Raw genomic sequence first — 20,027 nt, forward strand, 5'->3', positions numbered from 1 at the left:
TAACATTTGGTTTTTTTTTTAAGATCATAGCCGCATTCTTAGTACATTCTAAGCATTCTGATCAATGACGTAGGTTAAACAATACAATAAAATATAAAATTATACAATGAACCCCCTGGAGGTTGGTATACTATAGCTATGGCCACAAACTAAGGTATGTAGGTACTAAACATATTGTAATCAAAGCACACAATACCTAGTATTGATACGACACTGAAGATGTTAACAGGTTAACATTTTTTTTTTTTTATAATAGTTTAATATAAAGCACATTTTACTCAACTATAGGTATTATTTTGCTTGTTAAAAAATAATAAAAAATATTGAGTATATTAACAACTGAGCAAATAAATCTGTATGTTTGAATTTTTTTGAGCTGGCTTAGTAGTTCTATTTTTTTTAACAAAAACTAAATTATATCCATTTTATTTGTGTAGGATTTTCTTGCAAAATCCAAATAAGATCCAATCGAATTGGTTTTTGTAATCTCTGCTAAATTGTTATGAAAAACATGGTTTAATGCAGTTTATGTGTTGTGTGTACTTGAAAAAATTGTTGTTTTAAAATTGTCTAGGGATTATTTCAATTTTTAACATAAATTAAATTATCAGAATATATTAGATTTTAACTGCAAGATCGATTTTTTTTTAATTGTTCAAGAATTAAAATTTGGAGAAATGATAGGTATATTATTAAACTTTTATACAACATTTTTATAATATGTAAATATATTCTAAGTTTTTAAAGACTTAATAAAAAGTTAGTGATAAGATCTGAAAACTAAACAATAATTGAATAATGTAAACAAGAAAAAGAGAAATTTGAAACATTTTTTTTTAGATACAGATAAACGACAAATAATTCATTTTTTTATTTTAATATGCTTTTATTTCACAATATTACAGCACGAGATAAATAATTCTATAAACATTATTATTTAATATATTTATTAATTAATAACGCAATTTTTTCTTAAATAATCTTTACCTCATAGAATATTTTTTTTCTAGATGAGATAAAAATATTACACAGTTATTTTTTAGATAAATGCTAAATATACAGAACAAACGACGTAATATTTAGAATATATTATTTCTTCAATTTTTAGCACTGTAACATAATATGTACGCTGTACGGTCTCTTAGAGGTTAGCTAAACTTGTTTTAGGAACTCGAGTATAGATAAAAAACACTTGTTCAGATGTTTTTAAACATTTCAACACAATTATATTACTTTAGGGATCAGTTTAATAAGTTACTCATGAGTCATGGATGCCACATGACACATCATATTCGCAAATAGCTAGAGATGTATGGCTATCACGAAAAGGCGTTGTCTTTAGATGAAAAAAAACATATTTATAGATTCATATTGATTAAAAATGATTTAGATTTTAAAAATGTCCAACTGATTATTTATATAAATTATCAAAAAACAGAAGGTCTGCTGGCTCTGCAACGTTCTTTTAAAAAAAGTAAATTTCTAAATAGGTACCTATTAACGAAAAGTCAAGCCATAATTATTGTTCTCGTGTAAAATATCGAATCATACACATGTTGACTCAAATAGTTTAGAGGAAAAAAGCTCGTGTGTCGATCCAAGAATACTATTTTTTTTTTTTTTTACGAGTGAAGTCCCGAGAAAGCAGCCAGAAGCGTGAAACCTACACGATATTTACAAAACAATAATATAATACCCGCAACAACGTTTTACAAAAGCAAATTTACTTGTTTACATAGTATAATATTATGTGTGTGCTATTTGCTATATGTATAATATAGCGTTTTGCAGTGAAAGCCACAGCTGGACTCATCCGAAACTAAGGTCACGTTCTCGATAGATTGATTGATTAGTTATTATGTACTGTTTATCTACGACTCGAGAGCCCATAAATATCAACCCAAATACAAGTTTATTTTTAAAGATACTTGTTTTCTTGGTCATAATTATAAATGAGGATATCTTATCTTGAGTGCTTAATAGTTTTACAATCTTTTCTTCTACTTTATTATTTTTTCTTAGCTGGACCCACGATAACTTTTTTACCGCTGGACCGATTAATTAAAGTTACAAGTTTATAGATCAGAAATCGTGCCCAAAAAATACTTTAAAAGGTAAAAAAAAAAACAGAAAAAAATTCACCCTTTCCTCAACAAAATCGATAAAAAGCGTCTTAAAAATGTACACATTTTTTATCTTAAAACTGCGGCATGCTAAAACTTTTTGGGAATAAATTCGAGTTACCTACTTCCAAATTTGTGTTGAATATTATTTAATTACAGTATAATTATGAATTTTACAAATATTTACAAATTAATCAATTAGGTACTTTAATAGACATTTTAATTTCAAAGCGTTTTATTCACTGGAACTTTATTGAAAAATGCTGGACGAAACACTATTCTTGTACTTAGTATGCGAGTCGCTACTATAGAAGCCATTTAAATATACTTATCATAAATCATGAGTAGGCAGCGCAGGCACTTTAGTGTAATATGAATACAAATTTCAAAAATAAAATATAGTACACTGTGTACAATAGTCCATCAATAATACAAGTGACACATACATACGATAGGCACAGGGGGTCACTTTTTTAATTATCTAAGAAAATATTTCAAAATACAGTACGTCAAATCAAATTTTATGACAACAAACAATCGTCATTTCGAAAAATGTGACAACCGATTTTTTTCTCGTACCTTCATTATGCTCTTTTAATTATTTATAAATAAGGTAAATCTATAAAAAAAATTATAGTTTATTGTTATTAATTATAAATATTTATAATGGTACCTTACTAATTATTTATCTAGACCGGGTGACATGTCGCTGTAGTTGTATATATATTTTTTTACCTATGCGTTTAGTTTTTTTTTAATTTCTTGCACCGTAATGCCCTGTAAAATAACATAGATCATGATTCAGAGGGTAAACGTCCTCTCGTCATGCTAATCCCGTGTTACGCCAGTGGCTTTAGGTTATCCAACTGCAGTTTTCTTCAATTCGCAAGACATGCACGTTTCTTTTGTTCGAGTTCATCAACTTCTCGAATGAACGCAAAACAGTGTAATATAATATACGGGGATCTGCAGACATAGGTTACATTAAAATAATAAAAAAAAATACAATTATAGCGCATTATTGTATTTGCCTAAGACATGCTTATATGCCTATACACAGAACATACCTACCTGACGATTCGTTGCACACGTACCTATGATAGCTGTACACTCGAATACCTAATTATTGCCGCATAGGCTCGTTGTTTATTTATTTTTTTTTTGCTCTGTTTTAACGCATAATTAGAGGTTTTACAATCATTGCACGTCCTTTTTGCAAATGAAATACGTTAGCAATAAATTATTCCATTGAAATTAGTTCCTGCAATAATTATTATCACAAAAGCATAAATAGGCATACTATTAGGTACTCGTTACGATGAGTTTTCATCCCAATTCCCATATGAACTATACAGGTAGTTCTATTGTACCCATCTACAACATGTACGATATTTTACTTACCATATTACCATTTAAAAATCGTTTTGTGCACTGAAAAAACCTCAACTGGAAGGGAAATAGTAATAAGTATTTAAAAATGGGAACCGAGTACTTGATTTTCTATTTCAATTTCAAGTATTTATTTGAATCATTCTACTTTTTATTACTATTTTAATCCAAAATATTCAACATTGAGAATATTTAAATATTTGCCTATCACTACTGACTTTTTACATTTGTCGCTCCATACAGCGAAAAAAATGCTTTCAAAATTATGACAAACGCGGTTTTTAAATTTTAAAAAGTTATAGGTTTGGACTAGAGATTCAAGCATGTTATTATAATATTACGTATGGAAAAATGTCCGTCTAAATTCATTACAAAATATTTAAAAATACATTTTATAAATTATATATTTAAATAAAAAATTAACGATTGTTGAAAAAATGAATTAAAAAGAGCATAAAACAAATTTTAAATCAAAATCATGTGTGAATTACCAAAACAAATTTTAGTAAAGCGCCAAAGTGTTTTACCTTGTTATTTTTTTTATATTTATTGAACTTTTAATTTAGTTTTCTATAGTAATAAAATCCATACGCTATATCCTAAGAGTATAGGACTTTTTTTTCGAGAGAGTAAACCAGAACTTTTATTCTACTTAAATTGTATTCAGACTGTTGAAATAAGACTCATCTAAACTGTCATACTGTTTCAAACTTTTTTTTTATTAAAATATTTTCTTTATTTACAATCTATACAAAATATGTATAATCAGCAAGTCTGATGACAAAGATACAGTGACAATATTGTATGAATAGGAAGGCTCTCAACTGTGCCACCTGACCAGAATAGTTGTTTCAATCTTAGAAAAATAAATTGTTATTATACTTCTAAGAAAATTGTATTAAAAAAATAAAATTCTGAAATATTTAGAACATATTTTATTTTCTTGAATTTAAATTTTAAACAGCTATATTTTTGGAATTATGAAGGCTATGTATGGTATATTATTTAAGTAATTATATACTCGAGTAATCAAGTACAAAATTAGTGTACAACTATTAACTAATACTTTAATTTATTAATTATTTCGTCTAATAATTAATATAATATTGTAGTGCACATTGGTCTCTGAATTAATCAATTCAACAGACATTTTTTTTTAATACTTAACTGGTTAACCGTTACCATCGTTACTTATAATCAACTTTTAAGAATAAAATGTACATTTACTGGTGTCTAGTTTTTATCAAATCCGTTCCTATGGGGTCTAACGAGTAATACTGGAATTTCGGTATTAAAAGAGTCATAATATAGAACACGATCTGTACTTACTTTGAAACCATCAGTATACATATACTATATTCATAATATTCATTTATAAGTTACAGCTTGTAGTTGTGCCGTATACATCTAATTTTTTTTTTTACAGTTCTACTTGATTTATTAAACTGGTTTACTTTTGGGTCTTATACAGACAGTTAGAACGAACGGTGTGTGCACTGTGCAGCATAAAGTACACGAGGTAATATTTTTGTATTTCCAGCTAAATTCGTAGATGGATAACTACCCTAGGTATTTATTTTGAGTACGGATGGTGTGACGACCTTAATAATTATTTACGGCCGTTCTCACACACTAGTCAATTTTATAATTTTATAGCACAACAATATTAAAATTATATAGTTAATTAATAATTAAACCCAACTAAATTTAATATTATCAGCTTAACAACAACACAACTTAGTGTCGTGTTGTTATCCAAGTAGGTATTTGAAAAACAAACTGTTTAAATAGCATAGTTATAGTTAAACGTTACCTACCCAGTCAACATATTTCCTTTTATGTAGTTTTTATAACGTGTTTTTTCTCAGTGTCAGTGCAATAATTGAAGTGTACGTGCTCAGCCCAAATGTAACTACGAATATGATCTGATAATATATATATTTATATTAAATGCTCACCGATTCGTAATGCGGTAGTACACATACACATGTATCGTATGGTACCATTTTGTACCTACAGTTATGTTAACCTTGGCATACAACACAATATTGCATAAACAGTATTGTATTTCTAGAGAAGTTGTATATTTCTTGGTACCTCAGTATATTTAAATGAGCAGGTACGCTTGAAAAAACGCGAGTAGTACTATACTTTTTGTTTTCAATTAACAAAGCGTGAAACACTCCATGGTTATGCGACAAAACTCATTCGATAGGTACACCTAATTATAAGTACATAAAAACAAAAGGTGTTTTTATAAACATAGGAGAAAATAATATAGTCGATATTTCGGTAATGAAATTCGAAGTTTCTGATCTCCACGTGCTTTGTCGTCATTGGTAGGTATTTTTAAAAAACAACTGTACTATGGCCGTGATCTTTTTTCCAAAACTCGATTCGTCAGGGTACAAACAACAAGATGGTGTAACTACCTTATATATATATTTTTTTTTTTAACAAAAAAATGACCATGAATGTTTTTCTCCGCAGCCCTTCGATTTTAAACACCTTTAGTTTTTAGAAGTACGTTGGTAGTAGAATACAATTTTCAGGCATAAGTCCGCTAATAAACCGGAAGGTTATACTTATTTAAATGCATTATTCTTATACCGAACAAACATAATTTATATATATATATATATATATATATATACATACAATACAAGCATTATTAGGTATAATATATAAAAGAGTTCTACAAGAACATTAGCTAACCTTAATTTAGCAGATGATCTTTAAAATACATTTTTTTTGTTTTGATCGCCGAAAAATTGATTCCCAAGTTTCAATACAACACAAATATAAATGTTTATATTTCAATTATCTAGCGATTATTATTTTTCTTTTAATAATAAATATATTATATTTATTGGAAGCGTTGTTTTTAAAAACTAATGTTAATCATAATGTAAGTAAACATTAATAATTACTAACAATTAAATAAAGCCAACGAAATGAGACACTTAGTATGTCTAAATTTTCAATACATGTGATTGGGTTTTTATAAAAATTATTAAATAAAACAAATTAATTTTAATTCTTCAGCAATATTTTATTCATATAAAATTATAATAATTGATGAGGTTCGATTCATTAAAATTTAACGATTGATTTGCATTTAAACTAATTGTTTGTTTTTATTACAAAGTTTGAACAGAATTCTTTGAAATTAATAATTAAAAAATGTATTTTTTTTACCCAAAATTCCTAACAAATATCATATAAATCACCATTTTCTAACTCTAAAATTATTATTCAGTGAATCATTTTTAACAACTTCCTATATAATATACTATGACTAAATAACACATATAATACATAAAAACCAATATCCGGTGGCATGACTAACAGATATTAAAAAAGTAGGAACTCACAGAAAATATCATGCAGTTTTAGAATATATAATTCCAATTTAATACAATATTTTTAAGCTCTTACACACTCCCAGTCAATATTTTTTCTATATAATTATTTTGAAATCATTTAGTCGATTTTTATTGGGATGTCATTATAAACAAATATAAAATTATAACAATTATAAGATGAGTCATTTCAATTACAGTTATTATTTAATTAAAGACATTACGATTTTTATAAGTCATAATGATCTTTTTTCGGCACCAGAATGTTTTTTATGTGACAATTACTCCACAAAAATTATATTTTAACATTTAACCTCAGCGTTATGATAATTAATTATACCTAAATATTACTGAAAAGCTACTTAATAAAATGAAAATACTTACCACTATTTTCCTTGTAATATGGTTTTGAATTAGAGAAATTCTTCTCTCCTGGAAATTCGTTGTTGAATACATAGGTATGTCAATTTTTGAATTTAGCACCTGTTCGGAAACCAGTTCACATGAATTCAATATCATACTGATAATAATACACACCAAAAGTACTTCTTTCAAGGACGTTTTTATCGAATGTTCAGTTATTAAAACAATACCAATTGATCATATTAGAATCACATAAATCAAACTTTAATATAGTATACTATATTAAAGAAAAAAAATCTTAAATAAAAATTACTAAATACTTTAGTACAACACTTAAATAAGGGTATTACCAATTTTGATCTTAATTTAAAAAGTTAATACCAATATTGTTTTACTTTAACGCTTTTACTTTTTGAAAAAAGTACCTCGTATCAAAGATTTATGACTTTTACCCAATTAGGAGGAAAAAATTCCTTAGCTGAATGAACTAAATTTCTTAACACGTTAATACGTCCAAGATACGATTAACGTAAAAAACACCAGCACTTTATAAACAAAAGTTTTATTTTAACGTTGCTTTATAAAATAATTTTACCATATATGTTTAGTTACCAATTGGTGATTGGCGTTAAATGATCATTACTGACAGCATAAATTTCCAATTTCCACAAAGAACGTTTATATAATATAATACATTTAATGTAATTATTAACCAGTTTCATAAAGTACCGTTGAGTTTTAACAAAACGCAATTGCAATAATCATTCATATTATGTTAAGTTACGTAAAATATAATACGATCAGGCGCTGTTATTTCTATAGATTTTTTTTTAGTAAACCCAATGCAACTGGCAGGTGTATGCCTTTAGCTGTTATAAATAATAATATATTCTTTGATATTAATACCAATGTCCAACGGTAAATAGAAGTACGACTGTTTAAGAAAATTACATTATAACGCTAAACCACAAATGTATGTTCACGACGCACCTTACACAATTATTAATAACAAATAATAATAAATAAAAATCATCTATAAAATTATTTATTTGGAATTTCGTTTCATCAGTTATTTATAAACACTTTAATAATATTACAATATGTACATACAACGTAGTTAATTGCACAACATGTAAATTATTAAAGTAAAATAATGTTTAAATTCGCGTTTTTGTCGCGTGATCTGAAACAAGCAATAGAGATATGACACATACATGTTTTTAAAAATTCATCAAAATATTATGTTAAAAATCATTTCACTATTCAAATTTATAGCAGCACATCATACAATCAACAAATTTCAGAAGTAAATTAAATAATAAAACATGTTTATCAATAGTATAGTACATGTGTAAGTAATTGTATATTTATTTATCATTATGTCGAAAATCATAGTTTAGTTAAGATTTATTATTATTTCTAAAGAACCTCATAATATAATAACGACAACAACAACAATTACCTTTCCCAATGTCAGGCTCCAGCTCAAGACACCAGACATTTCCCACTGAAATTTATAACATCAAACATATTTTTTTCCACAAAGACAAAATTCAAAACATCATTTAATTAAATGTAATTATTATTAAAAATAATAATGATAATAATAATATTAATAAATCAATTTGTTATTTAGGTATATCATTTTTTTTTGGACATTGGTATAATTTATTACTTTGACCCTTAAATTTGTTTTGTACAAACCTGGTATATTGTTGGATAACACGCTGTAAATAAGGTAAAAATAAATTAAACAAACAAACATGTAACACATCAGAAAGGTTGAATTTATATTATTTTATAAATGTAATTTTTTTTCTAAAGATTAATTATTATTAAACAAACGCAATTGTGTTTCATTATAATATAAGATAAGATAATAAGATTATAAAGTGTGGCTTTTGAACATTATTTACCAAGTTTTGTACATGTAAACAAGAACTTGGAATGTCCAATATGTAACTGATTGGAAGCAAACAAATTAAAAATAAAATATAAGTTTTAATTTAATCTATTGATAATAATATTTACTTTTTACAAACATAAGTTTTATTAACCGTTGTTATTCAGTCGTAATAAAAAGATAAATAAAAATTAACAAAAATCACCAAATGCTTTTAAAAATATACATTTTGGGACAAAACTTGGTAAATTATATTTAAATTAATAAAAACATTTTACTTAACTAAATTTTAAAAGTCCTTAACGCCAAAAAAAAGTAATTAAAAATCTGTCTAGCAAAATAAATTGTGTGAGCTTACTAAACGTGTTTATTAATATTACGCTATACAAATCCAAACTTGAAATATTTGACCATTCCAAACTGTTAAATTGAAATAACTCACAATGTAAAAATTTATTTTTGTTTTCCAATAGCAAGAATTTTTTTAAATGGAGCGTAGAGAAAATATGTAATGAACACATCTTAAATAAGAATAATAAAGAAAACCATATAATCAAAAATAACATGATTACCATATATATAAAACCATAACTCCAAACCGGAATACGGCAGAATTACCTAAACTATATATATATAAATATATGCTAATTGCCAATATATATATAAATATATATATATATATACTTTTTAAGAAAAAACATTATGCTTTATCCACAGTTTTTGCACTACAAAATGTTATATTATTAATTTAAGTATTTTATACACAGGTAAACATAATTAAATATATTTATAATAATAAAAAAAATGATGCGCGTAGAAGACAAACTATGTTATGGGTTTTTTTTTTATATATATATGAATGGACCTGACCAAAATGAAGATATCCTTGTGATCTGAACGTTCTGCAATAATACATTTAATAGTATATTTTTGACGTACATCCTGAAAGATATGCCAAGTAGAACATTCATGGATACTTTTGTTTTTACAAAATAACTCATGTATACATATCAAATGTTATATTAAAATATATATACATTAATTTATATATAATAATATATATTATATATTTTCATTATTTTATCACCTACCTCACTCTACTGCTGAGGTGGATCTTGTTGCGGCATCTGCTGGTAACCAGCATAAGCATTGCCACCAGCTGGATACGCTCCATATCCGCTAGGCGCAGCTGCAGGATTCTGACCACCGTAATAGTTGCCTGCACCGTATGCCATACCATACTGAGCGCCGTACATACTTGACACATCGGTCAATGGCTGCTGTTGCCCGGATTGCGGGCTAGAGGTATTGGGCTGTTGTTGAGGTGATTGATCGGTCCCGCCGGGTGGTTGGCCGTTGGATGGATTTTGCATGGCCATTTGCTGTTAAAACATAAAATTATAATAATAATATATATATAATATATTTTTCAGCGGTTACAACTTAAGAAAAATTACAATAATTAAAAAAAATGTTGATGATAATCACTGAAAGTGATAAAATGGATTTCCAAAATATGTTTTTCTGCGAAATCAAACAAATTGGAAAATGGTAATTTAATGTATTATTGCCGTGTTATTAGTTTTTTTTATTTTTCCTAAAAATAATAATAATGAGAGAGGACAGATATTTTTTGTATTCGTATGTTTATTGTATACACTAGATCAACTTCCACTTTAATTTTCAGACCCCAAGGCTGAAAACTGCCCCGTAAAAAAAATAAAGTATCGCTATGAATATAAATTCTTTAATTAAGATATTTGGTTTACATAAGTTGTGTTGTACACCATTTTTAAATAAGTAATCTATTTTATACATAAAATCAATATTCTTTAAATTATAACAAAACTATTAAGTTGTAGAAGTTTTATTTGGTTATATAGTTTTAGGTTTTTTTTTTAAAAACAAAGCGTGATTTAGAATTGTTAAGCCAAAGTGCTGTAGTTGGAAATAGAAAACACATACGTTTCTAGTTGTTACTATATGTACACATTATAACAGTTTAACTCACTCTAGCTTTAACTTGTTGTTCAACCATTTCAGCTTCCTTGACTTTACCAATTGATCGATAGTACTCAATCCACTGTGCACTATAGTCAGGAGTACCAGCTCCAGCTACAGCAGGCCCTGCACCAGCACCACCTGCAGCGCCATTTGTCGCAACAGGATTGACAGCCATTACACCATTCGGAGGAAGAGCTCCTGGTTGTTGTTGTTGCTGTTGCTGCTGTTGAACATTTCCTGGTGGAACACCATTAGCTCCATTCATTTGACCATTGAACTATTTTGAAAACATAATGTACACGTTAATGATCAACATATTATACAGTTTAACTAATTAAATAATTAGTAGACTAAACATTTCATACGCGCAACTAAAAAATGGATTACATTTTGTAAAGTCCACAGGCGAGTGAATTCGAAATCAAATTGAGAATATATTTTTATAAAAACTATCAACCAGTGAAGGTGAGATTTGTTGTTATTTATCAGAAATTAAAAAAAAAACTCGCATGTAAACATTTTGTAATTACTTAATACATGTTTATATTGTTCGTACTTTCATTTGTTTGGCTTGTTGTTCAATGAATTCCGCTTCCCTATGCATGCCCATCGATCGATAATATTGTATCCATTGAGCACTGAAATCTGAACCGCCTTGAGCTCCGGCAGCAGCTGGCATTTGACTTAAATTGCCTGAAATAAAAAAACAATAATAAGTGTCATATAATGCTTCGAAGGAACGTTTTGAACTTGTTGAATGTTTATTATTAATATTGTGCTATAAAAACAAATGAAAACCATATTACTCTGATCTGCTGGCGGTTGTGCTTGTTGTTGCATTGCTGGATTCCACGACTGACCGTAAGCATTCATTTGACCATCTTGTCCACCCCAGCTCATTTGAGAACCATATGGTTGACCCATACCACCATAGTTCTGAGAACCACCACTGGGATCCTGCTAATAAAATACAAATTATATACAAAAAAAAAAAAAAAACAAGCTCGGAATCTAAATACTAAAATTGTGAATCTAGCGGGAAAAATAAGCGAGTTCAAGTAGGGCACTTGACCGGAACGAAAATCCTAAGACACGATTGGTATCGCCGGACGCCTTGAGACCCGAGTGCGCCCGATTAATTAGCACCGATAACCTGGTTGTTATCATATACGCGGCGAATCCTCTGTGAAAAATAATAAGTTCCACGATTTTTCCACAAGGAGCGCTAACAGTCACTCATTTTTTAGAAAGAACTTTTGTAGCCGCAGATAGAACATGGCGAGGTATAGGCCGATACGCAACCAGTCTATCTACAGCCGTGATTACTGTTATAGATTTTTTGTTTAACAGTCGAATTCCTTCGATCATTCTTATTTTATATACTGATTACTTATCATTTGATTATTATTAAAATCATTAGTTTATTCCCATCACTAATTAACATATATATTAACTCATGGATAAACAGAAATAAATCACTAGCCCACGCAGACATGGTCTGCGCTATCTCACTAGTTTAATGATAATAACAGCTCAAATATGACTACATATTTAACTACTTGTAATATGAAATAAGTGCCACATAACTAGTATTTGATTTCCCCCCAGAAAACAGGACCAACATTGACAGTGTCAAAACATTCACAATGTGTGCTACACACTGCCGCCTTATCCACTTGACCCAACCTAATAGCAATTAAATACTTATACTTATAAAACGACTTTTTAGTTATTTTCCTAAATTTAATGTTGAAAATTTAACAGCTTTAATGAAATAAAAAAGTCGTTGTCCAGGTGTATTTAAATAGAACTAATTTTACTTACGAATCCTAATTTTTCATTTATCATGCGTTTCGCGTTTTCAATCTGCTCAGTTGTTCCTCGTATTACAAAGGTTTTTTCATTGCCAGCGTTGTTTTGCCTTCTATCGATTTCACAATGCGCACCAGTTTGCATGTTGATTTGTTTTATGGTTTCACCACCTGAATGCGAAAATTATGACCAACAAACTGTTATTTGATAAATTATAAAAAGTAAAATAAAAAATAAATACATTCACTCTTTATGTAATAATATTAATTTAAAATTTATATTTTATTACCTCTAAAAAACTATTGTATAATCATAAAATAATAATAAAAACCCTTAACCATAAAAATTATGTACGTACACTCCGCGTAGAGTATATAATTTTTATGGTTAAGGGTTTTTATTATTATTTTATTACTAATAACCATAAGTGCTTAAGTTTTTTCTAGATATTGTAAAAACCACTACCAAATTATCCATATAACACAACATCCACAATAATTTAGATTTTTTTGAAATTTCAATTAGTGATGGGAATCCGAAAATCCGGATTTTTTCAAAAAAACGCTTTTTAAGTCATTTGAAAATCATATAATAGTTAAATACTATTACAATATAAAGATGTGTATTGTTGATAAAATTTTTTTAAAAAAACTCTGAACTTTGTTATAAAATGCTTTCGGATTTCAACAAATCCGAAATTCAAAAGCAGTTTATCTCTTTGGTGTTTTGTTTTATTTTCACATATTTATCAAAAAAATGTTACTTAGATATAGAGCTTTATATTGTAAAATTATTTAACACTTATATGATTTTTAAGTAGCTTAAATAGCGTTTTTTTTGTGAAAATCCGGATTTTCCGATTCCCATCACTAATTTCAATATATTTATTTAAAAACTATCAGCTGAAATAAAATCATTGTCAAAAAAAAATCACGAATCACAAAAAAATAAAAAATAATTTTACAGAAAAAAAAACTATATAGCCCAGTATAAAAACCATGAAGATATAATTTACAAAATCCAAGCAGAATGAAATTGTTGAAAAATTATCAAAATAACAAGCCAAAAAACATGTTATCAATGTCTAAAAGTTTCAGCTGAGCCCGACTGGTAACAGCAAAAATAGTCATAACTTTCAAAACTATAAGTTAAAGAGCCGAAATTTTTAACACATATTGAGGTCAATAATCTATATTCTATATAACTATATAAATAACAGATATCTACGTCCAATATATCGAGAGAAAACAATTCCAGACAAAATGAAACCTAATTACCACTAAATTTTAATCAGTTTATCTTAGACAACTAAACAAACATATTATTGGTAATACGCATACTTAAATTATTATATTTTATAACGGAAAAACACACATCCACAGACAGAATGCCAAATATTCGAAAAATACAATTTATACGAAATCGTAGATTTCTTTTTGGGGAAACAAAATTAATAAGCTTATTATTTATTCAAAATAAAAAAGTATGTAATTTTTTCATTTGATAGTATTCTAAATGTAGCAACACGAGCACTTGTTATACGGCAAATATATGTATAATGTGGACAGATTACGTCTGTTAAACATTCAATTCAATTGATCAATTTTTCGTTTCTTTAAAATTTAAAGTACCTTTTCCAATGATAACTCCGCATTTTGCCGAAGGTACAGTAAACGTAGTTTCGTTTAGTGGTTGAGTTTGACCGCTATTGCCCCAATTTTGACTTCGGTTGAAATTTCCACCACTTTGTCTATTGCCACCGCCGCGGTTCTGAAATTATAAAATTTTTTTTTTTATAAAACAGTTTATGTGAAGTGTGAATAACAGTTGTAATTTATTCACCAAGGCACTATCGACTAATGCGTCAATTCTTTGTTTAGCTTCGGCCACCTGATCAGGGGCACCGGTTATTAGGCATCTTCGGTCATCTGGAGTATCTTCATTAAGATTGATGAACTGCACTTTAGCTCCGGTTTCAGACTGAATTTTTTTTATCATGTCACCTCCTTTACCAATGACTAATCCTACTACTTGTTTTGGAACTCCAACCTAAAAAATAAACATTTTTTTTTTTTTTACCTAAATGTCACATTTGTATGCGATCAAAAAATAACCATATACATAATATAAAATATCTATGACTAACTTTGGGCAAGTTAATTAATGTTTGCTGATTTAATTAAACTACTTTTATTTATTAACTAATATTAAATAAGTAATAATTATTATTATCGATAGATTTTTTTATTCTTGAATGTATTCGACTTACCTCTACTTTACCTCCATAACCAGAATGGTTACCATAATCACCATTATTTGAACCATTCCAGTTTGATCCATTTTGATCGAAATTGGACTGTAATAAACAATAAAAAATATGTATACAGTTATGAAAATAATAGTTTATATGTACATTAATTGGACAAAATAAGTAGGTACTTTGTGAAATAACGGAAATTAATAATAAGGGAAAAAATATTACCGATCCTCCATCTTTGTCATTAAGCCCGCCGAGCATATCATATACTAATTTCTTTGCGTGCTAATAAAAAAAATATATATTCATATAGTATAACTATTTTTGTAATTATTTTAAGTTTTATATGCATCAAGTCATAGTATTTACCTCTACTTTAGACGTTTCACCAGATATCCTTAGGGGTTTTTCACTTTCTTGACTGTTTGGGCCATCCTGTATGACTATCATTTTGGCTCCAGAACTTTCTTGTAACATTTTTATGGTCTCTCCCCCTTTGCCTATAATAAGCCCTACTTTGGCTCCGGGAATCATTATTTGGGCCTGAGTGAAAAACAGAAAATTTACATTTTAAAACGAATGAATTTTCTAGTTACCCCTACGACGACTATTGTCATCAGTGATTAAAGTACTCTGAGGAGGGCTAGGAAATCTATCCAATGATAATTGTTACCGTTTTGGAACGCGCATATTTTACCCGTATCGTCCTTAATGGTTTTGTAAAATTATAACTCACCTGTGAAAAGGCTGGTTGAGAAGGCGGAGAAGATATATTAATGCCTTCAATTTTCGCTCCTCCCGTTCCTTCAACAGACACTTTGTTTTGAACTATATTTTGAATCAGTTCTTTAGCCAAACTAAACGTTAACAAAAAAAAAAGTTGTTTTTAATGACATCACACAATTAAACGCTATGTTGCGATTAATATTTACGTTATGCTTTGGGCGTTTCCGGTGAGAGTACAAGATCGTTCTAACAAGCCAGGACAATCGGGGGCCATTTGTATTTTACATCCGGTTTCTGCTTGTAATCTACTGATCTGTCCTCCACCGCGGCCTATAACTTTGCAAAGGGTTAACGCACGTGGTACATCAAATTTATTGATCCTAACAAACATTTACATTTTTATAAACATTAATACTTACTGAGGCCGACCATCTTGTCAGGTACTTTTATCTCTTCATTAATAACGTTGCTAAATTGGGATCCAGGCCCACCGATGCCTTGGATGCCAGCTGCTGCTGCTGCTGCCACTCTGGCGGCCACGGCTGCTGCTTGTGCGGCGGCTAAAGCCACCGGAGATGTCGCTAATCTTTTCCTATCAGGCTCTGAAAAATGAAACACATAATTACATTATCAATATAAAAATAGAAACCCATTCAAATAGTTTTAGTTCTTCAACTAATATTACAATCAAAGAATCTTACCTGATTGGCTACTGTAATCGTCTAATGGTCTTTTGTGTACTTCTGGAGAAATAGATCCTGTAGTTGAACTGGCTTTTGAAGACGGTTGAATTTTAGCTGCGATCTAAAAAAACCAACATGTTTAAAAAAATTAGGCTTTAAGATTCAACCAACTGTTATTATTATATCTTATGAATCAATTATCGTAATAAACATGTTGATAAATTTGTATTACGATTAAAACTATTGGATGGACTCATATAAAAAACAATTAAATTGGAAGTTTAAAAACCCTTGATTAAAATGCATTATTCAAACTTCTAATAATTATTGTAAAATCATTACTCTCAAAAACATTAAGGATAGACTTAACTTGGGCTGGTATAATTCTAGTCTAAAATAATTTCTAAATATTATTTAGACACGTTTATTTTAGGATGGTTTAAATCTAAAAATTCCATTAATTAAAATATAATTAAGCGTTTAAATTACATAATTAGACTAATACCTGCTGTAATGATGTCTTTCAAAGCAAGTCATTTACATTATTAAACATATTATCTGAAAAATCTCCCCTCTACAAAAAAAAGTAATTCTATCTAATAAACTAAGATTAAGATTTCAGTTATTTTTAAGTGTTATCAAATACATTAAATTTATTAGATAGGTAAAAACAAATCACAAGACTGAACTCGATTTAACAAACATATACAATGCATTATAAACAAATCACTTATTTCTGTACAAAAAGCAATTATCTAAAGAGCTCGAGTTACTATAGATTATTATTATAATTTTGTTGTTTTATTTTATTGATTTTAAAATGTAATACCAAAGTTAACAGTAGGTTCCAAGAACGATCAAAGAACGTGTTTTATCATTTCATTCAATTCATTACAGCTAGGCAAGCACTTATTACATTTGTACATTACAGACAACACGTAAAATTTATTGCCAATCGTAAAAGAGTAAATTGAAAACAATTAAGCATCAAAGGGTCCTCATAAGTGTTACGCTCAATTATTCCAACAATTCGGACGGGGACGAACTAAAATTTACAATAAAATTCCAAAAAAATGTACGGAGACGTTTCAGCGTGCAAGTATTGATGTATAAATATAAGTATGTAAATCGATTTTTGGCATTTCAATTTTGGACACAAAACCTATATTAACATTGTGTATTCAATGCATCCATTACGTTATCGTAACGGTTGTTGTATTTCATATGCCCGTGGACTATCCAAGTATATTAAAAATCGAATATCCATGGTTCAAGTAGTTTGAGTCGATCGAAAACGAAAAATGTAGAAATTTGTTTGTTTACCACGTACTCGGAAATAGGTATATCGCACTAACACACTGATAATCGTGGCAGGTGTCCGTGGCCATTACCTAAGGGACGCCGCCGTAGACGACGGACACGAGGGCCTTGTTGCAAACGTGATAATCATAATGTCGGCCCTCGTGACGTCCGGCGCCGGGTTTTTTAAGGCTGGAAACCGGGCGGCGGCGGCGGCGGCCAAAAGCCGTGCGCCGAAGCCCGTGTGGTGGCGGCGGCTGTCTACGTACCTCTTTAGCGCGTTGCAATGCCGCGGCGAATGCTTGACTCTGAATTTTTTCCGTTGGCGGATTCACCGCTGAATAATCACTCATTGTGAAACATGAAGAAATTCGTCGATGATAAAATGGATGCTTCCCGCTGATGTCTAACCCAAATGCGCCTCCACTACTACCGCTATTACTACTACAACTACCGCCGCCGCCGAGCAATAGTGCCTACCGTGTATTATTATTACAATAATAAGATTATTAAACCAAGTAGATAGGCAGGTGATATTGTAATTATAATAACGCGGGACGCGGCACTTTTTTTAACAGCGGAAACGTCGTCGTCGTACACAGTACCCGGGCGTGCAAAACAATATTTAACATCAATGCACGGTTGAAAAAAAAATGGTACGAATTGCACTCGCGGCGCGGCCGTAAACAACACGGACAATTGAACGGTGTGTGAATTGGTTAGGAACAGAAGCGGTCTCTGTCCGACGAGTCCGTCCCACCTTCGGTAGGTGCATCCGTCTCGCTCGCACCTAGCCCGTTTGCCGACGGCGGCGCGGCGGCGGAGGGGCCGCACCGTATAGAAATGCAAAACGTGATTACTACCAGTACCGCGGCCGGCCAAAGACGTTCGCAATTGTCGGTGCGGCCATGGAAGAAAAAAAAAAAGATACAACACACCGGCGATTGACAGCTGCTGACGTCATAACCACACTAAATGAGTACCACGATTGGTATACCATGAACGGTTAGGTATTATTATATAGCTTTGGCGGCAATTTTGTAAACGTTACCAAGACAAAGTTTACATTATTGTTTTGTTAATTTACGAAAATGTTTTTTCATCTATACACAGGGTGGAGCGATGTATTTAAACGGGCAAATCGCCCGTTTCACTCTGCCCCACCCTTTTATTTTATTGAATCGAAAATAGGTAATCTAAAATATTTATTATATTTTTTTTGAAACTCATAAAAGTACCTATTATTTAAAACAATAACATAATAGGTGTTCGGTAAGTATACAAAGTTTATGTAACTAAAAAAATATTTCTCCAAATCCTTACAGTTTTATCGGGAGTTATTAACAAACTTGAACAAAAAATGCTAGTATCATTCGAAAATGGTTGGCGCCCTAGATCCTAACAATGAAATCTGTAGTACACATACTAAAACTAACTTCTTAGTTCTTAGTATAGATTTAACACTAGCCAATGTTTTTCGAAATCCTTCAAAAGTGGTAGACAAGCCGCGAAACATTTCTGTATGTTGTAACTTTGTAGATAATAAATTTAAACTTATGTAACTTGCTGAGAAACACTAATTGGTTGCATTTTTACAACATGCTAGGACTGGGCTATCTATCTTAATAATTAAATGACTTCGACTTTCAGAAATCTATTTTTCAAAGCAAAAACTGCCGCAAAAGGGATGGGTGTAGGTAAGTCTGGTTCAAGAATAATAACATTTTTGTTCTAAAGTCATATCTAGTTAGACGATAGTTTAATTTTTGATTGTAAATTTACAAATTAATAATCAAGTAATTGGTTTAAAACCAATTATCTTTAACTTCGATATCTCTTAAACAAAGTAATACAACGCTCCACTATTATACATTTTAACGAATTTAAGGTACTTCCAATCAGATTTCTGTGAAAGAAATTCGCCATAATTTATATCAGTCAAGTAAGATTATAACAAATCATAAAAAATCGAACATGGAAGTAGAGAAGAATATAAAAATAGAGTTTGGTACGAATGAAATAATATTGGTTAACATTTTTTGGTTTATCTAGGACTATATTTAACTCAATGCCATTATATATAAAACAAAGTATTTCTTAATGATT

At 29.6% G+C, this 20,027-nt stretch overlaps 1 protein-coding gene across 4 annotated transcripts; it reads right to left on the reverse strand.

Moving 5' to 3' along the window:
• Nucleotides 1-9,003: 9,003 nt before the first annotated feature.
• On the reverse strand, nucleotides 9,004-18,644 carry LOC126833019 (far upstream element-binding protein 3). 4 transcript variants are annotated; one of them, XM_050564124.1, is made up of 16 exons: nucleotides 18,191-18,644; nucleotides 16,641-16,743; nucleotides 16,359-16,541; nucleotides 16,146-16,269; nucleotides 15,950-16,070; nucleotides 15,583-15,756; nucleotides 15,439-15,498; nucleotides 15,226-15,312; nucleotides 14,799-15,005; nucleotides 14,588-14,726; nucleotides 12,969-13,126; nucleotides 11,951-12,104; nucleotides 11,701-11,837; nucleotides 11,152-11,421; nucleotides 10,232-10,522; nucleotides 9,004-10,082 (listed from the first exon to the last, which is right to left on the reverse strand). In XM_050564124.1, the coding sequence occupies exons 1-15, from the start codon at nucleotides 18,272-18,274 to the stop codon at nucleotides 10,238-10,240; spliced, it is 2,286 nt and encodes a 761-aa protein (XP_050420081.1). In that variant the 5' UTR covers nucleotides 18,275-18,644; the 3' UTR covers nucleotides 9,004-10,082; nucleotides 10,232-10,237. The 4 variants fall into 4 exon arrangements, with proteins under 4 accessions (XP_050420081.1, XP_050420080.1, XP_050420079.1 ...); XM_050564123.1 differs by having other exon boundaries at nucleotides 11,951-12,101; nucleotides 16,146-16,275; nucleotides 18,191-18,643; XM_050564122.1 differs by having other exon boundaries at nucleotides 9,004-10,042; nucleotides 16,146-16,275; nucleotides 18,191-18,643.
• Nucleotides 18,645-20,027: the final 1,383 nt, after the last annotated feature.

This window comes from Adelges cooleyi, unplaced genomic scaffold, assembly GCF_023614345.1.
Source record: "Adelges cooleyi isolate 19-005CV unplaced genomic scaffold, UGA_ACOO_1.1 ACOO_flye_CR_arks_rails_tigmint_CR_PRNA_168, whole genome shotgun sequence".
In the NCBI taxonomy this organism is placed as follows: Eukaryota; Metazoa; Arthropoda; class Insecta; order Hemiptera; family Adelgidae; genus Adelges; species Adelges cooleyi.

Bases quoted from the DNA above. Each gene is read 5' to 3' on its own strand.
- LOC126833019 (XM_050564122.1), bottom strand. From the start codon at position 18,274: ATGAGTGATTATTCAGCGGTGAATCCGCCAACGGAAAAAATTCAGAGT. The intron at 16,071-16,145 runs GTAAATATTAAT...GTTAACGTTTAG, and splicing joins GGAAACGCCCAAAGCATAAC to TTTGGCTAAAGAACTGATTC. The intron at 12,105-12,968 runs GTAAGTAAAATT...GTATTTTATTAG, and splicing joins TAAATGAAAAATTAGGATTC to CAGGATCCCAGTGGTGGTTC.